This window comes from Polypterus senegalus, chromosome 6 (genome assembly GCF_016835505.1).
Source record: "Polypterus senegalus isolate Bchr_013 chromosome 6, ASM1683550v1, whole genome shotgun sequence".
Classification (NCBI taxonomy): Eukaryota; Metazoa; Chordata; class Cladistia; order Polypteriformes; family Polypteridae; genus Polypterus; species Polypterus senegalus.
The window spans coordinates 60,394,296-60,419,754 of record NC_053159.1 but is presented as its reverse complement, the minus strand read 5'-3'; the positions used below and the strand labels follow the sequence as shown (position 1 = coordinate 60,419,754).

At 38.6% G+C, this 25,459-nt stretch overlaps 1 protein-coding gene across 2 annotated transcripts in view; it reads right to left on the bottom strand.

Moving 5' to 3' along the window:
• clcn6 (chloride channel 6) overlaps nucleotides 1-25,459 on the bottom strand; it is a 245,446-nt gene that overhangs the window by 13,852 nt on the left and 206,135 nt on the right. For both annotated transcript variants that reach the window (XM_039756073.1, XM_039756074.1), the window contains exon 20: nucleotides 18,111-18,267. In XM_039756073.1, the coding sequence (XP_039612007.1) occupies nucleotides 18,111-18,267 (157 nt within the window). The remainder of the gene's footprint in view (nucleotides 1-18,110; nucleotides 18,268-25,459) is intronic.

Genomic DNA, 25,459 nt, shown 5'->3' with positions numbered 1-25,459 from the left:
CAAAGAAAGGAGTGCTCCTGAACCCGTCTTCACCATTTCAGGAACTACTGGTAGGTACTGGTCTGTACATTTCCATTCAACCTGTAGATCTCTGGATTATTTATCTTCATCATTACATTTCATCCGTTGCCGTTTTTCATTAACTTTTTCATGATTTATTGTGTGTGTTTTGTATGTGCTTTGTTGTACCTAATGTGTAATCGCTGTAAAGGGAACAGGGTGGTATCATTGTTTTCTTATTTCATTTGTTTTCATTACATTCTTTATTTGCTGTCTGATTACCGGTTTGCTTTGTTTTTGTTTGTGAGTGCATGTGTCGGGTCAAGGCTAGAATCTCCACCATAAAAATAAATAAATCACCGTCTTCTCAACTGCAGGTTCTTGCACGACACTACGCTTACTTAAAAGCCTGAACCATACCTGTTCTTTTTGGCTGATTGCTTTCTTTTTCTCTCCTCCCCCAGACAAGGGTTGTGCTCCCCTATGATGTTTGTCTATTGTTTAATCGTTAACTAACTGCATGCTGAGCACCTTTTACTTCTGAAAGAGACATGTTTGTTTGAAGTGTTTGAATAAAGTGTTTGTGTGCAATTCTGTGACCAAAGCTGCACTAAGACTAGCCTGCCAGCGTTAGCGCTTTACCTCTGTGTGCTTGCTTGCAGCCAGTTTAAACGCAGTTGGCTCAGTGATTTACATCCATGGTGTCAGTTGCACTTTGTACATATTGTTCCAGTAGTTTTTAAAATAGTTTTTACAATTTATTAGCAGTGTGTAAAATGATCAATGTTGCAGTAATTGTGATGCTCTTTGCATGTAAAAAAAATGTTTTTACTTTAAAATTTTACTTTTCTTTGTTAATTGTGACGTTTACTTAAAGTGCAGCAAAAAAGTATTCGGCGTCCAGGGATGCATTAACCCCCAAGTATGTGGCAGTTTAACGGTTAAAGCCCCAAGATGCCGCCGAAACGAGCTGCACCTTCTAAGGCTTCTGACAATAAAACACGTTTGCATGAATTACAGTACATATAGCAGTAACATCGGTATTTTACATTCTAGCACTGCGGGAGACATAGCAGTACATTATACAGGTTTACCTATATATTCTTTATTTTTAGGTAATGTATTAAGCTGTGTCTGTAATTAAGTTAAAGTGTTTTGGGGGCATATTTAAACTATGAAAATAGGCATTTTTTTTAACCACATGTAAAATTTGTGTTTTTTCACAAATCGCGGGTGCTCTAGGAACGTAACAACCGCGAATTTTGGTGGTGTACTGTACTATAAAAGATCAGTAATCTTAAATCAAAAGGTAATGAAAGCAAGGCAACTTAAGAATCAAAACAACAAAAAATACAAATCATTATGGCACAGGAGCATAAAAATGACATTTTAAAAATGGAGGTAGAAATGTGATACACAGGTGAAGAATTACTCGTTATTTTAACAAAACATGAATCTAATTAAAAACATGCAATGAAAGATAAATTAGTAAATAAAATCTTACAGAGATTTTAGCCAAAGTTCAGACTGGTACAAAATTGATAAACACAGAAATAGATTGCATAACTGGGGCATTTCTATAAAAAAATACTGTACATATGGAACAGTTTAGTTTTGAAAATGACATAAGTTTCATTTAAGTTTGCATGGTTTATCTGAAACCGAGTTGCAGGGGAAACTGTCTTAGCAGTGAGGCTCATATGTCTCTTTCCCCAGCCACACTTGCCAACTCATTCTATGAGATTCCAAGGCATTCCCAGGAGAATCTTCCCAGCAAGGTCTCCCCCCAGCTGGCTTTTCCCAGAAAACCTCAACAGTGACGCATCCATATTAGATGCACAAACCACCTCAATTGGCTCCTCTTCTTGTGGCGAGTCAGCGGTTCTACTACGAGTCTCTCCTGGATGTCTATGCTTCTTATCCTATCTCTAACTACTAGCCACGCTGAAGAAAAAGCTCATTTCGGCCGCATTATAAGCAGTCTCATTCTTTCGGTCTTTACCAAAAGCTCATAACCATAGATGAGTGTAATGATGCAGATGTAAGCTTTGTCTTCTGACTCATCTCCTTCTTCACCACTATGGATCTGTCTGTTGGTCTCACCATCCCTTTTCCCCTCACTCATAAACATGACACCGACATAATTAAACTCCTCCACTTGAGGTAGTAGCTCCCCCTCGAAGGACAGTATGCCTTTTTCTTGCTGACAACTATGGCCTCAGATTTGGAGGTGCGGATTCCTCATCGCTACCGCTTCACACTTGGTCACAAACCGTTCGAAAGTGTGTTGGAGTTAACAGGCCAATGAAGCTACCAAACTAGACCACCATCCTCTCTTCTAAGGCTACCAAACTAGACCTCCTCCCCTCCCTGGCTGCCCCATGACATCATGTCCATGAAAATCACAAACAGGATAGGAGAGACAAAGTACAGCCCTGGTGGAGTCCTACACCCACTGGAAATGGTGCTGATGTTTTTCTGAGTTTGTGGACAAACCTCTTACTATGAATACATAGGGAATGAATTGCCCTTATTAGGGACCTCAGAACCCCATACTCCAACCCCAGCATCACCTACAGAATCCCTCAAGGAACATGGTCATATGCCTTCTCTAAGCTCACGAAACACAGCACCATGAGAGACTCCCAAAGCAGAAGAGAGGTATCGACAGGCCAAAAGGGCTGCAGCCTTGGCAGTCAGGGGAGCAAAACCCGTGTGTGGGAGGAGTTCGGAGAGATAATACAAAGCAAAAAGAAATTAAGTTAATTAGTTAATATCATGAATAAAACTCAATACCTAATGTTAGATTTAGAAAACATACACAAATATTAATATCTTAGACCAGGGGTGAGCAAACCTTTTGGTAGACCGGTCGGGCAAACTCCAATGCACCCTCCAGGACTCTGCTAAGGGTGAAGAGCTGGTCCACTGTTCCGCGACCAGGACGAAAACCACACTGTTCCTCCTGAATCCGAGGTTCGACTATCCGACGGACCCTCCTCTCCAGAACCCCCGAATAGACTTTTCCAGGGAGGCTGAGGAGTGTGATCCCTCTATAGTTGGAACACACCCTCCGGTCCCCCTTTTTAAAGAGGGGGACCACCACCCCGGTCTGCCAATCCAGAGGCACTGCCCCGGATGTCCATGCGATGTTGCAGAGACGTGTCAAGACCAACCATGTCCCGAGGGAGGTGGGGGACATTGAGTCCGAATGGGCCATGTTCCGTGCCTCTATTGTTGAGGCGGCTGACCGGAGCTGTGGCCGCGAGGTGGTCGGTGCCTGTCATGGCGGCAATCCCCGAACCCGTTGGTGGACACCGGCGGTGAGGGATGCCGTCAAGCTGAAGAAGGAGTCCAATAGGACTTTTGTCCTGTGGGTCTCTGGAGGCAGCTGATAGGTACCGCAGGCCAAGCTGAACGCTGCTTCGGTTGTTGCTGAGGCAAAACTCGGGCATGGGAGGAGTTTGAGAGGCCATGGAGAACAACTTTGACGGCCGAGGAGATTCTGGTCCACCGTCCGGCGTCTCAGAAAGGGGAAGCAGTGCAGTGTCAACACCGTATATGGTGGGGATGGTGCGCTGCTGACCTCGACTTGGGACATTGTGGGTCGGTGGGAGGAGTACTTCGAAGACCTCCTCAATCCCACTAACATGCCTTCCAATGAGGAAGCAGAGCCTGGGGACTCTGAGGTGGGCTCTCCCATCTCTGGGACTGAAGTCACCGAGGTGGTCAAAAAACTCCTTGGTGGCAGGGCCCCGGGGGTGGATGAGATACGCCCGGAGTTCCTTAAGGCTCTGGATGTTGTAGGACTGTCTTGGTTGGTTGCCCACAACTGTCTTAGACAGAATAATAGTCTGGCAACAGCACTGTTCATGTAAACACTTTAATCTATAGAGAATGTTCTAGGTTTATTCTGATTACAGTTAAGCAGAATAATAATATGAATGTGAATAAGAAAAATTAGACACATGCAAACTCTAATTTATGTTTATAAGATTTGAAATACAATTCAACTAATAACTGGCATGAGGAAAATTGACTTACTCCAGACCTGAGTTGGTTCATTCATTTTTTAAACAATTATATAGTTTCAAGTACTGGCCTTATTTCATTAGCCAGGCTAGGCATTACTGGACTAAAGTATCTTGCAGCTACAATTTTCTCTTTTGAGCAGAATCATTTTTTTACCATACTAAAAATTTCACTGCTGAAAAATCTCTGGAAAATCATGTGGTAAATGATCTTTCACTTTAAAAAATATTCACATAACCATATTATACAGAAATAACAGTTTGTCTCGTGCCAACTCCTGGATGCATGCATAGATCTAATTTTTCTGTTTAGTGCAATCATGAGAGGCAGGAAACCATTTAGCATTCTTTCACAATCAGGAAAACACATTTTGGAAATCCACAGAAAAAGTGTTGCTTATAGACAAAAATCTACCTCTCATACAGTATTCATTTATCATCGTGTTTCTATGTTACAACGTAACTTATTAATGATACTGTTACACCTTGCCTGATGAAGAGGCCTTAGCTGCCTCGAAAGCTTGCATTTGTAATCTATTTATTTTGCCAATAAAAGGTGTCATTTCACCCTACTTTCTCCTGTAATGATACTGTGGAATTTCAAAGTAAATAAATGAAACACTTGGTATTTGTATTAGCCACCTTACAATTTTACAGTATACTCTGGTGTTATGCACACAAAGTGCAGAAAGCCAAATCTATTATGCCCTCAGAGAAAAAAAACTATATTATAAATAAATCAGCACAGTGTTCTTATTCTGAGGGACTGCTGGTTATGTCAAAACATAGCGAAAACCCCCTGCCAAGCATTCTGTGTTAATATAGAGAGTGAGTAGAAGCTGGTCAGTTTTCACATTTTTCAAAGCTGATTTGCCCAATTCCATCATTAAAGGTTTGGCCAGATGCTCTGCCTGACACCAACCCTTCTATTTTTTATCTGAGCTTGTAATCAGCAGCAAGTTGTGTTGTGTAGCACCAAAAACAAGGAAGATGGCCAAATGGAGAAAATCTCTGGATACACAGTTGAAGATAAATAGAAAAATAAGAATATTTTAGGTTTAGTTATGATCAGGATTTAGAGGTTAGCCTTCGGGAAGAGCATTTGAAAAGAGTGGATCTGTTTAAATACCTACCAGTGGCAGCCCATGATGTTGAACTGGATGTAAACATAACCCACAGAGTTGAGTGTGGATGGAACAATTGGAAGAAGGAATCAGGAGTATTGTGTAATTGAAGAACTAAGGCAAGGGTTAAAGGTAATGTTTAAGGACAGTGGTAAAAGCAGAAATTATGTATGAATATGAACGTGGCAGAAATTAAAATGCTGAGATGAACGTGTGGAGATACAAAATTGACAGAATAAGAAATAAGATAATCAGAGGTACAACAAAAATAGAAGATATAACTAAGAAAGTGCAGGAAAATAGGGTAAAGTGGCATTTATATGTGATAAAGACATGAATGAACAGAAGATTTGACATAAAAGATTCTGGGGAGCAGGAAAGATGAAGAGGGTTATTAGGCACATAAACCCCACAAAGAAGTGGGAAGGAATAAAAAAAGAAGAAGAGGTTGGCCAGTTTTGCATCACTTTTACTTATTTATGTACTGAGATTTTTGTACATGTCTAACCTCCTGTCTAAATCTGGAATTTTTACTAATGTTGTCACTATGTTTTCCACTTTGGATCAGAGTTGAAAAGCAGAATAACTACAATTGATATTAATGTTGCATGCTGCTTCTACATATAGCTCATGACCTTTAACTAATTTATTCTATAGACTGTACTGGTATAAAATATGTCTGAGTTACATTTACAAACAGCATTAACATGCATCTCGTGTTCGCTCAGGTTTATATGTGCAGCACAGCGAACTAACATATAGTTATAATGGTAACTGGCTGCCCGTAATAACACAACAAGAAAAAGTGAAAAGAAGATATGCTACCCTGCCATACAGAAAGTTTCATGTACAAGATTTTTTCTTGATATTCCGGCCTGACTTGTGCATATAGAGAGTTATTTTGGCTTCTAACAAAACTGAGTTTGCCACCCCTACTTTAAAGATCAGCTATTGGGATTTGGTTGCAGTATTGAGGTTCATCGCCTATTGCTAAATGATTTCACTGCTATAAAATCCTTGGATTGAGAAAAACTGACCAGGAGTTTAAAGTGATTTAATTTGAATCCAATAAATTATTTAATAGTCTTAACAAATGCAACTCTTTTAAAACACAGCACTGTGCTAATAATTTGTTGCAGTAGCTAGCTATGAATAAAAATGCTACTTTCAACATCATGGTTCATATTATCAAACTTTTCATTTTACTTTTGATATAATTCCAATTAACAGTAAAATAAAGTGTATTTCACCAAATATATATTTAAAATATACAACTAATTAAAGCAAAATGTACATGTAAAAGAATATAGCTTGATCATAACAAGATAATTCATCCATCTATTCATATTTACATGTATTTTACCTCTTTACCTAGCATGTGTTAAAACAGGAATGTAACAAACTTTTGCATATGCTGAAGTGCACCCTATTGCATAAATTATTTTCATGCTCCTTCTATTGCCAATCCGGAAAAATCTTTAACTCCACTTGGTTAAGCTGTTGTTAAAAAGTATTTAATTCAGTTTATTCACTAATGAAAAGGCCAACAATAAAACTGTTACTAATGAGGGAAAGATTATCCATGTAAGGTCTTCAGTGAACTGTAATTTGTCTGCTTCTTTCTATTTAAACTTACAAAGACTTTAGAGGATGAAGGCAGCACTGAAGATTAATAATTTTCAGGGTGTCACTGTGGTATATGTATTCACTAAGATTTGATCTCATATAAAGAGCCTACTTTTATATCTGTTTCTTTCTAATAATTATTTTTATAATCATTATGTTACAGTGCTTAAAGCTATTTTGCTTTACAAAGAGGGTAAAAACTCCTAGAAAGACAGTGATTGGGTTTACTGTGTTAAAACAATATTATCCTAAGGGCTCGTTTATACTTTATGGTCAGAACGCGTACGCACACACCACACGTTCCAAGCATTCATTTGATGCGTCCTCTGAGCAGGTCTTCAGGAATTAATGCAACGTGTGTTCGAGTTGCAGTACCAGCAAAAATTCTGGGGGCGCAGTGTGATAAAAGTTGGAATGCGACGTCAGAGTCTCTGTTTACTATCTATAGTACATGCGACAGAAATCATCTATGCGGATCCTACGGGAGCGATGTGCGTGCTTCGATGTTTGACGAATGGTTCGATGTGGTGAAGCAAAATGCCGACATACAAATGCATTCGTGGTGCTTTTAAAATTCAAGCATCGCATATTCCCGATTGTAATGACACGATAGATTTTAAAAGTTTCATATACCATCTTTTGTGCCGTCTATTTTTTTTATTTTTTTTTTTGCATCTTCACAACAGTAACATAATGTACAGTGCTGTATTTGAGCCACACAGAAAAAAATAAGGACATGGTGAAAACGTGTATTTTGTGATTAAAGTGGAAATTTCACCTTTAATCTTGAAATGTCCACTTTAACCTTGTAGTTTACTTTATCATTAAAGCAGACTGTCGTAAACTTCATCTCAGTTTTTAATCACTACGAGATTCTTGGACCTGACAACAGCGGCAAGCAGCAATGGATCACCACACAGAACACATTAAATGTATGACATTCCAACTCTCTGCAAATTCAGAATCTTTAGATTTATACTTGATATCAGTTTCATGATGAATTGCATTAAAGCATGTATGTTACATTTTACAGATAAATCGTTAATTTAATTTGAGTAATGAATACTGTTAATAATTACACATACGGGGGTGACACGGTGCCGGAGCGGTAGCACTGCTGTCTCGCAGGGAGTCACGCCACTGGTATTCCCTGCTTGGAGTTTACATGTTTTCCTGCTGGGTTTTCCACACTGTGCTCTGGTTTCCTTTCAAAGATATGCAGATTTGGGTATTTGGTGCCGCTAAAATGACTTCAGTGTATGTGTGTGCTTGTATTCACCTTGCGATGAGCTGAGGCCCCATCCACGGACTGTTTTTGCCTCGTGCTCAATGCTTGCTGGAATGGACACATCCCTGGATTGATGGATTTAATCATTAAACATCCTTTTCAGAAATATTGCGTTAAGGTGTCATCGGAATTTAATGGGTGTTATAGGCAATTCACAACACAGAGAAGCCGAACCTGTTCTCACTGTGATAATATCTCGCACTGCCACCTGCCGGATTCCTCCAGATTTACATAAAGTATGCACGCAAGCATAAACAGTAAAACGCCTGCATAGCAGGAGCATCCGCTGCAGCATGTGTCACGTTGCGTCAAGTATAAACCTGTCCTAAGCGTACAAAAAGTGTTATTACAACCTGGCATGTTTTGACTCCGCAGCTGCTGGATCTTGGACACACTGAAGTAAACATCTGTTCATCTAGTCAACCCTGGTACTTTTTAAACTGCTGTCTTCTATTATCTCTTCTAAACACTCTTAGTCATGGCAGTCTTTATTTCAAGGCAGTAATGCTGTACCTCCAAACTTCTGCACACTCCTAAAATATTTACAGAAAGGTAGACACATAAGTGTAGTCTGTTAGTTCTGTGATCCAAATTTAAAGAGTTAGGTGTCAGACTGAGGAACAGAACTACTAAGGTAGTCTACTCCAAAGGTCTGCCTGTGCCACACACCAGCATAGGTAAGATTGAAGAGACTGGAATGGCTTAACGTGTGGCTCAAATCTTGATTTAGTAATCTCTCATATATATTTCTCTTCTGGTTCGTCCTGCTTCAACTTCAAAACCGGTCTGCCCACACGCAGCCGACACGGCATTTCTCGATTCCTATTCGTCCTCTTCCAAACCCTTCCCCACGCTGCCTAAGGCTCCTCTTCAAAACCGGTCCCACCCACACGCAGCCAACACAGCATTTCTCGATTCCTATTCGTCCTATTCCAAACCCTTCTCCATGTTGCCTGCGGCCTCCCATACACCCCCATGCCTCTTTTCTCGATTCCTATTCCTACTTTGGACTACCGCGTTCCTTCCTCTTCAAAACCGGTCCCGCCTACACGCAGCCGACACGACATTTCTCGATTCCTATTCGTCCTCTTCCAAACCCTTCCCCATGCTGCCTGCGGTCTCCCATACACCTTACTATTTTCATTATATTGCGACGGTTGTTTCCTAAGCTTTGTTATAAAATGAAAGATAGTATCTTCTCTAATGACGGGTTTTTGTACAACGTCATCTCTATTCCGGGATCCGGCAACTGCCTCTCTTATATATATTTCTCTTCTGCTTCGTCCTGCTTCCTCTTCAAAACCGGTCCCGCCCACATGCAGCCGACACGGCATTTCTCGATTCCTATTTGTCCTCTTCCAAACCCTTCCCCACGCTGCTGACGGCCTCCCATATACCTTGCTATTTTTGTTATACTGCGACGGTTGTTTCCTAAGCCTTTGTTCTTCTCAATGTTTAACACAACAACAAGACCCAGTTGCTCAACTTTACGGTGATATTAATTTCTCGACTGTGACTCCCCAAAAACTTGCTGCAAGAGCAATACTGAGCATCACAAATGACGCTCTACATATTAACAACAAAGTTCTTGATCTTATACAGAGTGAAAAAGTGACCTTCAAGAGTGTAGACACAGTGGTTAGTGATGATCCTAATTAGCAACTAACGTACCCACAGGAGTTTTTACACACCTTCACACCAACTGGCATGCCTCCCCATATCCTTCATCTAAAGGTGGGAGCCATAGTTATGTTCCTCCGAAATATTATGCCACCAAAAGGCCTTTGCAATGGAACAAGTCTCATTGTTACCCCAAAAACATACAAATATTATTGAGTGGAAACTGATCGCTATCCAAAATTCTTAAACAATCTTCATTCCCAGAATCTCTCTCCTTCCTTCTGACACCAATCTCCCTTTAAAATTTAAACGCACACAATTCCCACTCAGACTCACCTTCTCCATGACTATCAACAAGTCCCAAGGACAAACATTTGCAAAGATTTGCGTTAATCTACAACAACCAGTCTTCAGCCACGGTCAGTTGTACGTGGCTTTTTGTAGGGTTAGATCTTTTGACTCATCATCTGTCGTCTCCAGCAAAACACCTATTCACAACTGCGTCTTTCAAGAAGTATTTCTTTCTTTGTGATTTCTGAATTCATTTCTCACTGTTTTCCGTTCCTATTCCTACACCGCCATATGCTATGACAGGCATCGGCTAGTAATAATAATAATAACAACAATAATAATAATAAATTGTATTTATATAGTGTTTTTCCAGTGCTCGAGGTGATCCATAGAATCTCATAAAGAAACAGCAGGTATATGTAAAACTGCATATAGAGATTTCCTAAATAGAACATTAAAAGAGACAGATAAAGGATATACAAAGGCATCGAATAGAATAAAAGTCAAACCAGAGTAAAAAGCTAAATTCAATAATAAAAGAAAGCCTAGCAAATGACATCATTTGTGATAAAACACACACACAAATTACACACAGCATCTGGACAGAGAGGAAGACTGAAAGAGGAGGCAGAATGTCAGGTTAAGTTTAAAGCCTTCATGAACAAAAGAATGAATGGAGTCAGCCAATATAATTAATTTAGAGAGGTCACTCCAAAGTCTGGGTGCTATACAGCTGAAGGCTCTGTCACCCCTGGAGTGCAGGTTAGTGAAGGGCACAACAAGATTGCCAGAATCAGAGGACTTAGTGGGCAAACAGGAGCATAGTGATGAAGAAGGTCACTGATATAGTCCAGTGTGAGGCCATTTAAAGCTTTGGAGGTTAATAAAAGAAATTTACATTCTATTCTGTAATACACAGGGAGTCAGTGGAGGTGAAGAAGGACCAGTATTATGTGCTTGCTGTTGCTTGTCCGTGTTAGGACTCTTGCAACAGAGTTTTGAATCAACTGGAGATGTGATATATTAGATGTGCCACCAGCCAGTAGAAAGTTACAATAATTGATGAGGGCTATAATAAAAGCATGGACATGTTTCTTAGCTTTACAAAAGGAGAGGAATGAGAAAACACAGGATATGTTACAGAGGTGAAAGTAGGAAAGCTTCTTAATAAGGTTTATGCAGGTGGAATAATAAAGGAAGGAATCAAAAACGACACCAAGATTCCTTGTATTAGAAGGAGGTCTAATGAGATCACCATCAAGAGTGATTGAGAAGGAGCTCATTTTCAGAAGTTGCGCTTTAGTGGTAATTTGAAGGAGTTTATTGTAAAGAGTTCTGCTCCATCCAGGTTTTAATTTTACTGGGACAAGTTGTGAGGTGAGAAAGCCCTGATGAAGTTTCACTTTTAACATTGAAAAAGAGTTAAGTATCATCTGCTTAAAAATAATAACATAGTCCATATCTATAAATGATATGGCCGAGGGGAAGCATATACATACAGAAAAGCAGACGGCCAAGGACAGAGCACTGAGGAACTCCTTGTGTAACTGGCACTGAGCTGAATCTGCTGTTGTCAAGACTAACAAACTCTTGCCTGTCAGTCAGACAGGACTTGCACCACTGGAGGGCAGTGCTAGAGAAATCCAGCATGTTCTCCATTCTGGACAGCAGAATGTCATGTCTGACAGTGTCAAATGCTGCAATAAAATCTAACAACATTAATATGCTGGTTTGGCCAGAGTCTGCTGTCATAAGCAAATCATTAGTTACCTGAAGCAGAGCAGTTTCACAGCTGTGCTGTGCCCTGAAACCAGACTGAAAGGGTTCCATGAAATTATTGGAAGATAAGTAATTGTTGAGTTGAAAGGCTACAACACGCTCAAGAACTTTAACTGAAATGGTAAGTAAGAAACAGGCCAGAAAAAATTTAAGACTGTCAGCATCAAGACCAGACTTTTTTAACAGTGGGGTTAAAGATGCGATTTTAAAAGTGACTGGCACAAAGCCACAATAAAGGGATGTATATATTATTGTCATAAAAGCTGGGATTATAGCACAAAGGTAGGATTTAAGAGTGTGGTGGGGCTGGGACAGTACATAAGTAGTTGGCTTCATCTTACAAAGCAGGTCATTAACAAATGCAGATGTGACTGGTGAGAATTTAGAAAAGGAGCTGGATGGAATGGCAAGACAGGGAAAGATATAAATGGATGATGTATTTATGTTAGATGAATTATTTACATCTTTAATTTTATTGCGAAAAAAGTGGAGGAAGTTTTCACAGACTTCAGAAGAGGAGGTACTTGGGCCAGATGCAGGATGAAGTACTTTATTAAATAAAGAAAACAAATCACTTGGGTTATCATGGCCTCTTTCTATTATTCTGCCACAAAGCGTGTTATTGGCTGCAGTTAGTGCACCCTTATAAGCCCTTTCATGGCCAGAGAAAGCCTGGATATGCACAGTGAGGCCAGTCTTATGTGACAATCTTTCAAGGTGTCAGCTAGCTGCTTTCATAGACCATAATTCTGAATTGTATTATGGAACTGAGAGCTTAAAGGAAACCTCCTTATGTTGTATCTAGTGCTGAAAGAAGGGCTGTGTTATAGTGATCAACAAGAATATCTAGTGTTGATGGAATAGGTGAAGACAGGAAAAGATCAGAAATGGAACTGGCAAAGATAGGAGGACAGATTTTTTTAAGGTTTCTGAAAAAAAATTGATGTTTACATGTAAGAGGAGGGAGAGGTAATGAGACAGTGAAGGTTACTGCTTTATGATCAGAGAGTCCCAAATCACTGCTATAAGTGTTGCCAACAGATGTGCAGATCAAGTCCAATATAAGACCACCAGAATGAGTAGAAAAATCAACATGTTGCACTAAGTCAAAACAGTATAGCACAGATAGGAATTTATTTCTCAGCCTACATGTAGGAATGTCAATATGGATGTTGAAATTGGCAAGAAGAATGACTCTCTGTAAAAAGCAACTTAAGTGGGTTAATAATACAGTCAGATCAAATAAAAAAATTACGCATTGTACTTTTGGGGGATGATAGAGAACAATGAGTAAAATAGGACCTGGTTTAGTTATTAGCTTAAGAGCCAGAAACTCAAAAGACAATGGGCAGTCAATTGGGATTCTTTTCAGATTTAGTTCAGTTCAAACAATTACTGCCTGCAGTGGGCTGATGCCCTGCCTGGGGCTTGTTTCCTGCCTTGTGCCCTGTGTTGGCTGGGATTGGCTCCAGCAGACCCCCGTGACCCTGTAGTTAGGATATAGCGGATTAGATAATGGATGGCTGGATGAAACAATTACTGCGACTACTCCTCCTTGTCTTGAGCTGAGAGGCTAAAGTAAATGTATCCAAAAGGTGTTGCCTCCATGAAAGACAGAAAAATCATTTGGTTTTTGCCAGATTTCTGTTAGGCAATGCATGTCAAGGTTGGAGTCTGTAATGAATTCTGATAGCACCACTGCTTTGCCATTAAGATATCTTGAGTTAAAACTCGAATTACCAGAGCCTACGAAAAAACTTGTAGATCCGGCCCACCTTAAATCCCATCACACCACTCCGCCATTGTTTTTTGTCATCTAAATGTGCAGACAGAGCACTGCATAATAGAGAGACAGACAGGCAGAGAAATCACTAGATATATAAATAAACAGGGAAGGCACATGTACTGAAAGAAAAAAAAGATCAACATGTGCGTTGATCCTACTGTACAATGCACATGTACACCCCCTACCCGACTCTAAGTAACAGCGCTTACACTTGCTTTGCGTCTGTACTTGCACTGTTACTTAGAGTCAGATTTTGGGGTGTTAGAGCGCGTGAGCATATTCAGTGCAGCAGTTGATCTTTTTTTTCTTTCAGTACATGTGCCTTTCCTGTTTATTTACATATCTAGTGACTTCTCTGCCTCTGTCTGTCTCTCTATATAAAATCATTCCAGAAAAAATATAACGTCAAAGCCTGATTATATAAAGTCAGTGTTGGAATATATAAACTCATTTTTGAATATATAAAGTCAGCGTTGGAATATATAAAAATATTTCCGAACATATAAAATTTCCGTACTTGTCATTTCACTCATACTAGTGAAAGGTAAACTTCGACAAAAGCCACTCAGAGTCGATCGGGCTTGTGAGGTTTGTCTAAAAATTCGCCCATACAAAAAAAATAAATAAATACAGTGTTCAAAATGGCGGGCACATACATCACTTTGAATGAATTAACTGAACAGTGGGTTTTTTATTTTTTTATTAACTTATTTCATTACGTTGCATTAGGAACTCATTGAGTTTGCTAAAAATGTGCCTGAGTCGTTTCAATCAATATCAATATAATCCGACTTTAAATTTATATATTCAGGAATGAGGTTATACAGTATATTCCGACGCTGACTTTATATATTCGGTAATGACTTTATATATTCTAACTCTGACTTTATATATTCAGGAATGACTTTGTATATTCTGAAAATCATAGTAATTGCCTGTTTGGCACCCCATAGACACTGTATAATAGATATATAAAAAAACAGCTAAGGGGATAGATATATAGACAGACATGAAGGAAAGGCACTACATGACAGGCAGACAGGGAGGCTGCTATATAATAATAAAATTACTGTTATTACTATATAGACAGACAGGGAGTTCAGGCAGGCAGGCAGAGCGGCGAAGGTTAAAAAGAAAAAAAAAAAAAACATTTTCTCCCCAGCGGGGAATCAAACTCGGGTCTCTGAGGCACAGCAAGCCTATTACATTTGAAGTCAGCAAATCTTAACAGTACACCACGGAAGCTGTTGTATCATTCTTGAACCTTTAGTGAAAGTGATTATTTGATGTTTGGACTTCAGGCTTCACACATTTTATAGTTTATGTCTACATTTTGTAACATTTATTACTAAAATATGAAAAAGTTTCTGTTTTAACAATGTGTTTACACAGATTACTGTAGAAATGGAACACACATGATGAAATGCGTGTGTTCCAAATAACGATCTATTATTTCCACTCTAAAACGCCACTTAACTCCCAGATAATCAATCAAGGCATGAGCTGGGAGAAGTTCGTGTACGTCAGTGTTTCCCAAACTTGGTCCTGGAGGACCCCTGTGGCTATAGGTTTTTGTTCCAACCAGATTCCTAATCAGTGACAACACCTGATAGCACTGATCTCATTTAATTAGCTGTTTTTTTTTTTTTCTTTTATTCGACATTCAGAAAAGCTTAGCAGCATGATTTTTACATTTATAAGATATTTAGAAATATTTCTGCTTTTGCTATAATGCTTAACTCTCTTTTGTTGATTTCATTATACTTTGCCCTCTCTCTGTGCAGTTTTTCTCCTTCGTTGTATCTTAATAATGACTATTAAAAACAAGCAGAGCAGATACGCAGGCAAACAACAATGAATAATCAAAAGCCACTACTTTAGAGTCAGACCCACTAATTAGTAAATAATGAATTAATTAAACAATTAGAACACCTTGAAAAAGTAGAATGAAAATCAAGATGAAAATACTGTTAAAAAGAAAAAAATACATTATTCCTATATAATTGCTTGGTACATTTTAATATTGTTTTTTTAGCAAACTTAGTTTTCTAATTTCTATATTGTTCCCTAAACACAGAACTTGAGAAATATCAGTTCACTTACTTAGCCCAGGAGTTTAATTAATAACAGAAGCTGGTTGGAACAAAAACCTGCAGCCACAGGGGTCCACCAGGACCAAGTTTGGGAAACACTGGTGTACATTCTAAGTCGGTGGCGGGATGGAATAGCCAGCTGCTTGCAGATTGTCTTTATCAGCACATTTAGATGACAAAAGACGCTGGCACAGAGGTGTGAACGGATTTAAGGAGCGATTAAAGGTGGGATGGATCTACCAGTTTTTTCGTAGGTTCTGGTAATTCTAGTGTTAAATAGTGCAATATTAGCTGACGAGGGTTCACTGTAAACAAATCCATGATCTGTTTAGTTTAACAAATTGCAAATATGGCACACTGACACTCCTATTTCCAAAGACATGAATAGGACATTGTATTCCTGAATAAATTATGCCATTGGACTTTTCATTCACAGCATGGCGGTGGTGACGACCTGATCTGCAACGTAAATATTTCGGGCGCTGCACAATACCAGTGTCTTTTAGGATACGACCTGATCTGCAACGTAAATATTTCGGGCGCTGCACAATACCAGTGTCTTTTAGGATATTCCAGTCTGACCATCTGCTCTGGACAACTGTTTAATATGAAGGAGTTTGTCACAAAAGAATTTTAGCATAGTACAGAGCAATATTTATCTCATAGCAGCAGAGAAGCAGCACAGCAGAGAAGGTGAGACGGGTGGGGTGGCGCAGATGAGCAGCAATAGCAAGAAGCAGAACTATGAGATATTACAAGATGCATATGAAGATACCAAAATTTTGAAGTTCCAACGTACAGCCACATAACGCTGGGTATTACAGGTGTGATCACACCAGAGCCGCGAGCCAGGTGGGTGTAAAATCAGATAATTTCTCAGTCATTAAGCACGTATAGAAGCAATTGAGAGAAATCCAGTATTTCCATTTTAATCAAGAAGACAGACCATCTCCAGCTCCTAGATCGCCACAATGCAAAGAAATGTTCATAAGACTCATCTTGTGAAACACGGAAAGATTCAGTTTGCCCCAACCCCTCCCGCCCCCCCAAATCTGCAAACCCAGTTAAGACAAAGTCCATAAGGTCTATAAAATTAAATCCAAATCAGTGCAGATCAAGTCAGATGCAGCCATGAACTATATATACAATAAAAAGCGAAGGAAGTGTAAAGAGTGCACATTTAATGCAAATTTTAACGAAAAGTGTTGTTAACATGGAGGAGTGGCAGCAACATGTGCGTGTCATCGTTCCCTCCCTGTGTAATGTAGGGCAGAAGGGATTAAGTTTATGGAGCAACGGGATTCCTTTTGGAATAGATTGGATCTGTTCTTCTGCAACGGGTTACATCTGAACCAGAGGGGTATCAATGTGTTGGGGAGGTGTATTTAGATAGATTTGTCAATGATTGTTTAAACTAGGGTATGGGGGAGCAGGGAGTTACTATACCACACACTGGTTTTGGCAACGCATTTTTCAGAAAAGGATCCAGAGATTAAAATAAATGGGGAAAAGTGGTCTACTGTAAATGCAACATGTATAAACACAATCCAATATGAGACAAAAAAGGACTCTAAGATAAACACTGTAATCCAGTGAGAGACGGAAATTGTCATTCCAAAGTGGTTGAGAAAAAAAAAAAAACAGCAGTTGCTACCAATTCCATGCAGCTTGTGTCGATGCTTTTATTTAAACTTTATGAGAGCTAATGAAATTGTCTGGTACAGCGCACTGCCCGATGGAAATTGTCAAAAGGTCAGCATTTGCCATGAGGTTGCAGATTAGATGGGGGATTAATATGTATTAAATACTTTGCTTATGTGAAATATATTGCATCTGTTAAATGTGTCTTGTTTGAGGTACACTAAACTTCCCTCCTTTCACTTCACTTCTGAAGATGGCTTTCATTTGCATAAACAGGAACACATTTCTCCGTGAGATATCTTTTAGTGCTGTGGTGAAAAGATGACAGGGTGTGTTAGAATGTCCCACTCACTGGAGCATTATAAACAAATACGGAACAAATACAAAAGTGTTCGCTAATTCTTTCTACAACATCTACAAATTTCACTCAAAACAGTTTTTGAGATTCTGGGGTATTTTGCTTTTTTGTTGTGGTGTTGGTTTTAACCCCTAAATACTGATATATTAAAATGCCCTTTTCTAGTGCATACCTACTGGCCTACATGTACTATCCTGCCAAGGAAAAGTTTTTAAGGTAAATGGGAAACAGTGTGCTTATTAATGAGTGACTGAGTGAACTGAACTCTGCATTACTTATACTTTATCCTATATATTTTCATTAAGGCACACCTTTAATGTAATTACTAGGTTTACACAAAACTAGATTCAAACAAAATTGCACTCACATGCAAGAGGAGCCTTTGGAAAAAGACCAAAAAACATGCAGGCCGAATTCATTTTATTTTCTCAGATTTCCTTTGTTATCAGCATACAGACATTTTATATACTCACAGATTGGTTTTCTGCATAGCAAACTCCCCTAATCAAAAGAGAGACCAGCTGCGAACGGAGGATAAGGCCATGGAATGTCAAGGGTCGGAAACGTTCCTCCATTGTCCACTCTTCACTAGGGGATTGGTCTGGATACAAATTTGGATAGGGAGTATAACTGCAACAGAGAGACAGAGCAGAGGGTCTTGTAAGCTATGGTATAATGCAGAACCATAAAATGGAACAGGAAACCAGTGGAGTAAAAACCAAATATTAGAAGCAAAAGAAATAAGCAAACAATCTGTTTTAACAGTTTAATTTGCAATGCTACAATCTGTGAAGTTTTACACAAATTGTTTAGCAGCACAAAGTCATAGATTGAATTTATAGCTCAAAGTTGTCATGAATTTTGACTGATCCTTCACAATTAAGGTTATGCCTGTCTGATAAAGTTGTAGTTGGGGCTAATTATACACCTTCGACTTTACAAAGTGATGGATGATAACACACCACTGTCTATTGAAAATAATGACAAAAAAGCCTTCTGCCAAGTGGTAGTGTGCTAATAATGTATGCATCCATTTCTCAAAATACTCAGTATTAATAATGCCCCGGGAAACATATAGCAGCACAATTAGGATACAGAACTCGCCCTATCCAGAGCATTAGTCCATCACAGATAACACTTTTGCACAAAACCACACATCTTCACACTGGGAAATTTAGAGACACTAACAATTTACCCACATGGCTGCCTTCTTGAACTATCATTTTTAATTAAAATGAATACTTATAATTAAAACACGGTAAATGACATATTCAATTTTTAGAACCACTGTTTTAGAAAGATTGCAGATGAACAGTTTCCTGTCAAAATCACATTTTAGAAAAACATAATACATCTTACTGGTCAGTGGGTTAAAATGTAGGCTACTCTTCCATTCAAGAATGTGTTAAAACACTTTATTTTTAGTACAGACCACTTTAAGCCAATCAATACCATCCAAGCATACATTATAGGTTTTACTAATTTGTTCAGTTATTTATTTTAAATCATTGTATGCAGTGGTATTTATATACTCTATACTGAAACAGATACTATACAGGATTAAATGTACACACTGTATACTTGTGATGTTAATTTTTTGACATCATCTTTCTTAACCTCTACCCATCACCAAGCATCAAAATTACCCCATTTCATGAACTGATACTTTCACTAGTTACCTAGCACTTGCCACCTATCACTACTCAATTGTTTATCACCAATTTGTTTCATATATACTGTATGCACACAATTTAGCACTTGCCCTTTACTGAATTGATGGTGATAGACATGTAAAATGCTTAAAAGTATTTAACAGGCACTGGTGATTAACCAACAATTTAAAGATTGATCAAGTTGAAAATTGTGTGTAGTGTGCTAATAAAGGTTTTCTTCAGAGTAGATCCACATAAAGAGTGCTCCATTAAAATGATTTCTGTCCTCAACAGTACATCTTAAACATTTTCCTGATCTTTTTTGGAACCTCTGTGTGACATTATTTATTTTGTGCTTTTAATAGTATTATTAGCTCTTGTTCCTCTTGCTTATCTTCTGCTTCCTGGTTACCAGAATTTTTGTTTTAAATAAATACTTGTTAGACTTTTGATTATACTATATTTATTTTATCCTAAGTTTAATTTATGTGTTAAATTTGTTCACTGTTCATGTGAATGTGTTTTTTTCTGGAAAAACATCATATACCATAACTGAAATCACCAAAAAATGTACATGTTTTAGTACAGATTTAATAACTCAGTGAAATCTTACATTGTCAGTGTCCTACTTTTATTGAACTGAATTTATTTTGACTTTTGTGTCACCATCTTCATGATGTATCACTTCATCCTTAAAAAAAAAAATAACCAAGATCTTGTTTTGTTTTTCTTTTGTTTTTAACTTTTCCAAATTTCTGTTTATTTTTAAAACTTTAAGCAACATTTATTGAAGCACTTGGTGATACTTTAAGCTCTTTTTGACCATTAATTTTTACCTCTGCCAATTTCGCTCAGAAATTTCTTTTAAAATATCTCTAGTGCTCGAAAAGCAGAGCAGTCAATACTCCAAACTATATTTAGTCAAATTTCTAGCCTCATTTTCGCTAAAATGAATATATAGCATTTTGCAAATAAACTCTTCAGCTGAAACTTTGTAAAGCCTACATATGGTATTTGATCACTCAAGGCAAACTCTGCATGCTTTAAATTCAGTTTCGAATAGTAACACTTCATGTTGCTTGTGCAAATTACACCTTTGTTTTTCGGTCTAACTTTATGCACACCGCTGTTGATAGCTTTATCCAGAAGATCGCAACTTGCTGTCTTAAAATCATTTGTGCTTGCAGTCTTCATTTCCATTCAGATTTGGTATGTTTCCACCATTTCACAACAACACACAATTATGTCTTTTGTTATATAAGAATATCCATAGTGGTTAACTTTAATTGTACTTGACTTGGCTTTCTTTAATTTTATATTTTTGAACACACTCCGTGCACATTATTTTTTAAATTAAAAAAATATATATATATATATATTTTGTTTCATAAAAATGAACCAAGCTGTTCATGTGTAGGCTCCATGTAATAAAGGACATCAATACTGGATCCATTAGAGCAGTGGTTGCAGCTGTTATTTGAGAGAATTTCCCTAACAGTAATTGGTGCCTTTAGAACACAGGATATTTGTACTTTCCCACCATGGTGTGCTTTTTCATTTGTGATGATCCCCATAAAGATTAATCTTCCTTATTGTCGCTGAATCAGTTTGACTCTAGGCTCAGAGGCCAGCATGTGTAAGGCTCTTCGTAAATATTTGATTTTTACTTTACTTCTTGTTATGGTCTTTATTGTTGTTGTAGCCCCCTATTCAATAATTTTAGAGTGGCTCCTCACTTCCGTGCTGTTGGACATTCCTTGAGAATGGCCAGACTTGGGTATTTCTGAGCAAGACAGGTAAGAAAAACATGCAAGGAAAAGAGCAGAAGACACTCTTCTGAAGCAATGGAGGCCTCTAAAGGAATAGCTTTATAAGAAACTACAAAAACAAAAAAGGAAATTTTATGTAAGAAAAAATAAATGTATAAATAGCAGAGAACAGATAAATAGTCCACCTCTTTATGAGAAAATGCAAAGACAAAAAAGAAGCTATTTTTCTAAGAAAATTACTATAAAACACAAAAAGTACACAAAAGAGAGTCAGACTATCCACATGATAGTTTTTTTTTTCCTAGGGTCAAAGTTGTGTTTTTTAAGTTAGATCTGCAGCTGTTAAAGTGCTTGTCTAAATCACCACTATAATGTTTCTATTTTACTAGGCTTCCCAAACAATTAGTGTGAAAGAACAAAAATAAGTAAACAGGGTAAAAAGCAATGAGCAAAAACCAATCAAAGAATTTACATTTTGATTAAGAACATGTGGTAGAAAATGTAATGTAAGGGAATTTGAGATGTTAGTACAGGTATAGAAAGAATCAGGATGAAAGCAGTTAAAGAAAATGGTTAGCAGCTCCAGCATATAACCTTTTGTGCTAAGAAAGGGAATAGAAATGATCATCTTACACTGTCTTTGGAGATTCCCTAAGACACACTGGGTATTTACCAGGGAACAAGAATGGTGCTAAGAGTCGTTTCAGAGATTTGCCAAAAAAAAAAAGTCAGATTCACTGGTGAATAGGTATCATGGATATCCCATTAGGCTAGCACAGGGGTGGCGAACTCCAGGCCTCGAATGCCACAGTGGCTGCAGGCTTTCATTCTTACCATCTTCTTAATTAGTGACCAGTTTTTGCTGCTGATTACTTTTTAATTAACTTGACTCAGGCCCCATAGTTGTTTCTTTTTCTTTAATTAGCAGCCAAACAATGACACACAAAACAAGCCACCATATGACCAGCTCCCCTGTACCCATTACGCAATATCTGAAATTAAAGAGAGGTGTTGGACTTGGTAAGGTTGATCTCTCAGGTCACCAAAACATTCTGACGGTGCTCTTAGAAAGAACAGAAAAACAACAGTTTTCGAAATGTGTGTTGTGGTAGAATGAGAGCAGCAACAAGCAATGAAATTAAATAACGGGTTTAATTAATAGCACAATTGGCTTCTTATTCTATTAACACTAGAATTACCAGAGCCTACGAAAAACTCGTAGATCCATCCCTCCTTAAATCGCTTCTTAAATCCGTTCGCACCTCTCCGCCAGCATATTTTGTCTTCTAAATGTGCCGAGTTTTTTCGTAGGCTCTGGTAATTCTAGTGTTAAGAAAGTGATTGACGTGAAATTGGTGGGAGTTTGAAGCCCCAGTTTAGCTGGTCATCTGTAAGCTTGTTTCACATTTCATTTCTGCTTAGCTGTCATTTAATGAAGGAATCAATTCAGAGGGCTGAACTCTTCTAACAGGGCTATTAAAGTGATGAGGAAAAAGTTAATTAGCAGTGAAAACTGGTCACTGATTAGGAAAAGGGTTAGAATGAAAACCTGTAGCCACTGCGGCACTCAAGGCCTGGAGTTCGCCACCCCTGGGCTAGAAGGTGGGTTTTTGTAGGATAGAAAGAGACACTAACTGCTTTTGAAGGTAACAGTAGGGGTTTAGAGCAAGAATGGAAGTCAACTGACTTTTATGACTCAACTTTGCTTTTGCTGGTGTGCTTCTGTACTTGTGGTGGTCTAGTAGGAAAGTAGTTACTATCGCTCGCGCCCTGGATCATTTCTTTATTTTTTCTTTCTCCTTGTTGCTGCTCTAGGATAGCAGCACATGTTATAATCATGCCAGCTTGGGAAGCAGTACAAAGTACAGTATCCTAGTAATTACAAACCAATTAGTCTTACTTCTGTGCCAAACAAAATTATGGAAACTATAATAAGAAATAAATTAGAAAATTACCTAAATGAAAATATTCTAAATAGCAGCCAACATGGTTTTATAAGAGGAAGGTCCTGCCAAAACAGTCTTTTAGATTTTGTTTTGAGGACGCACACAGAATAGTTGACTACACATTCAAAATGCATTTGATACAGCACCACACCAAAGATTAATTCTGAAACTAGAAGCTGTAGACATCAGGAGTAATCAACAAAACTGGATCTCTATTTGGCTAATCAGCAGGAGACAGAGTATAGATAAGAGAAGTATGCCCCACATACAGCAAGGTCATGAGTGGAGTCCCTCAGGGGTCTGTCCTTGAAATGTTGCCTTTTATGATATATATATTAATGACATTGATTCTGGTATAATTAGTAAACTTGTTAAATTCACAGATGATACTAAATTTTGTGGGATGGCGGTCACTGAGGAGGCATCAAAAAAAAACTCAAAAAGACCTGGATAACATTAAGAACAGGGTGAATGCCTGGAAAATGCAATTTAATGTTAAAAACTGCAAAGTGCTACATTTGAGCAAAAGAAACATCATTTAAAAGTACAAGATGGGAGACACTGTCATATAGGAAGCAAGCACTGAAAAGGATTTATATGTTGAATTTTTCATCAGTTAAAAAAGAAATTAAACTGTAATATATCATAAAAACAGTTGAATTTAAATCAAGGGACGTTATGCTCAAACTATATAACTCACTTGTAAGACTACATCTGGAGTATTGTGTGCAGTTGTGGTCGCCATGGTACAAGGAAGACATAGCAGGATTTGAAGCTGTGCAGAGGACAGCAGCCAAGTGTATCCCAGGACTTAAGGGTCTGAAATGTCCATCACTCTAATAAATGGTTTAAAACATGACATTAAACAAAAAGTGGAGAAATTGTGCTCATACCTGAATAATATTCTGTATCTGAAGAGTGAAATTAAGAATGTGGAACCTAACTGTCTTTGCTGATCTGATCTCGTCTCAAAAACTGAATAGGAATTCAATGATCCAGTGAATGTGATTTCACCCTTGAGTCCTGCTTACTGCTCCTAACCGAGAGCTGCTCTCGAGGACACTGTAAATGTTTACTTCACATACCAGAGACTAACTTTCTCTCTTTCTTTCCTAGGTGACGAAGCGGAAGCGGAAGTAGAAGCAGACAATGGCCGACAGTGAGATGAATCGTGTTGCCGTCGTTGTCGAGGTACTCCAGGCACTCGACAAACAGATTCAGAAACTCCTATCCAGACGAAGGTACCTCAGAGACTTGAAGACTCGGCTGCTGGACAAACCACACCAAACAACTGAAGTCGGCGTAACATCAACCCCACCTCGTGCCGCTCAAGTCCAAGGGCAAGTAAGCTTCACCCCCGCGCCTCGTAGGAACAACGACAACGCTGATGAAGACCTCGACGGGTTTCAGCTTTGCAGGCGGGGGTTCAAGGCTAGAACACCTCCAGCGGCACAGGCGAGCATTCAAATCCAGAACCGATTCGACCCTCTCCGCGTCCCCAGTCTGCCTTCAACCCCGGGTGATGCAATCGTGGTAGGTGATTCAATTGTACGAAACCTGAATATCACATGCCCTAATCAAAAATCCTTTGTTTCTTGTTTTCCCGGTGCTCCAGTTCGAGATGTGATGATGCGGGCGCCGACCTTCTACCAGAAGCACAAGAGGGCAATTGGATCCATCATTCTACATGCCGTCGTAAACGACATAAGGCACCGAGAGTCAGAGGTTCTCAAGGCTGACTTCGCAGCACTAGTTGAAGACACGAAGGAGAGGACCCCATCCGCAAAAATCTTCATCTCGGGTCCACTACCTCTCGCCAGACGATCGCATGAATACTACAGTCGTCTGCTGGGTTTAAACAACTGGCTGAGAGGCTTCTGCGAGAATCAAGACATCGGGTTTATAGACAACTGGGATCTTTTTTGGGAAAGGCCGCCTTCAAGCGGGATGGACTGCATCCGAATAGATTTGGCGCCGGGTCCTCTCCAAAACATCGCTAAGGTAATTCGTCTATCTTGACTGTCTACTTCTACTGCTAACCCCTTACGTAATGCTACTGGTTTGATAGGACATAATGGCTTAACAGAGTCTTCCGTTAAAGTGCACATCATTAATAATCTAATAACAAATCTTAATGCACGTAAAAAATCTAGGCAGTGCGGCATAAACACCAATAATTTAATTGAAATTACTACTTCAGATCAACACTGCATTAAGACTATAAAACGGATTGTAGATTACATAAAAAGTACACACAGAGTGGCGTTAACAAAAATAACTTAATTTTTGTTCCGATTACCAATAACACGCATAAAATTCAGCTCTGCCCTTCAGAAACATTAAATATGGCACTATTAAATGTTAGAGCTTTAACTAACAAGACATTTTTATAAACAATCTTATTAGTGATAGAAACATTGATTTTATTGCTAAATGAAACATGGCTTAATTCCAA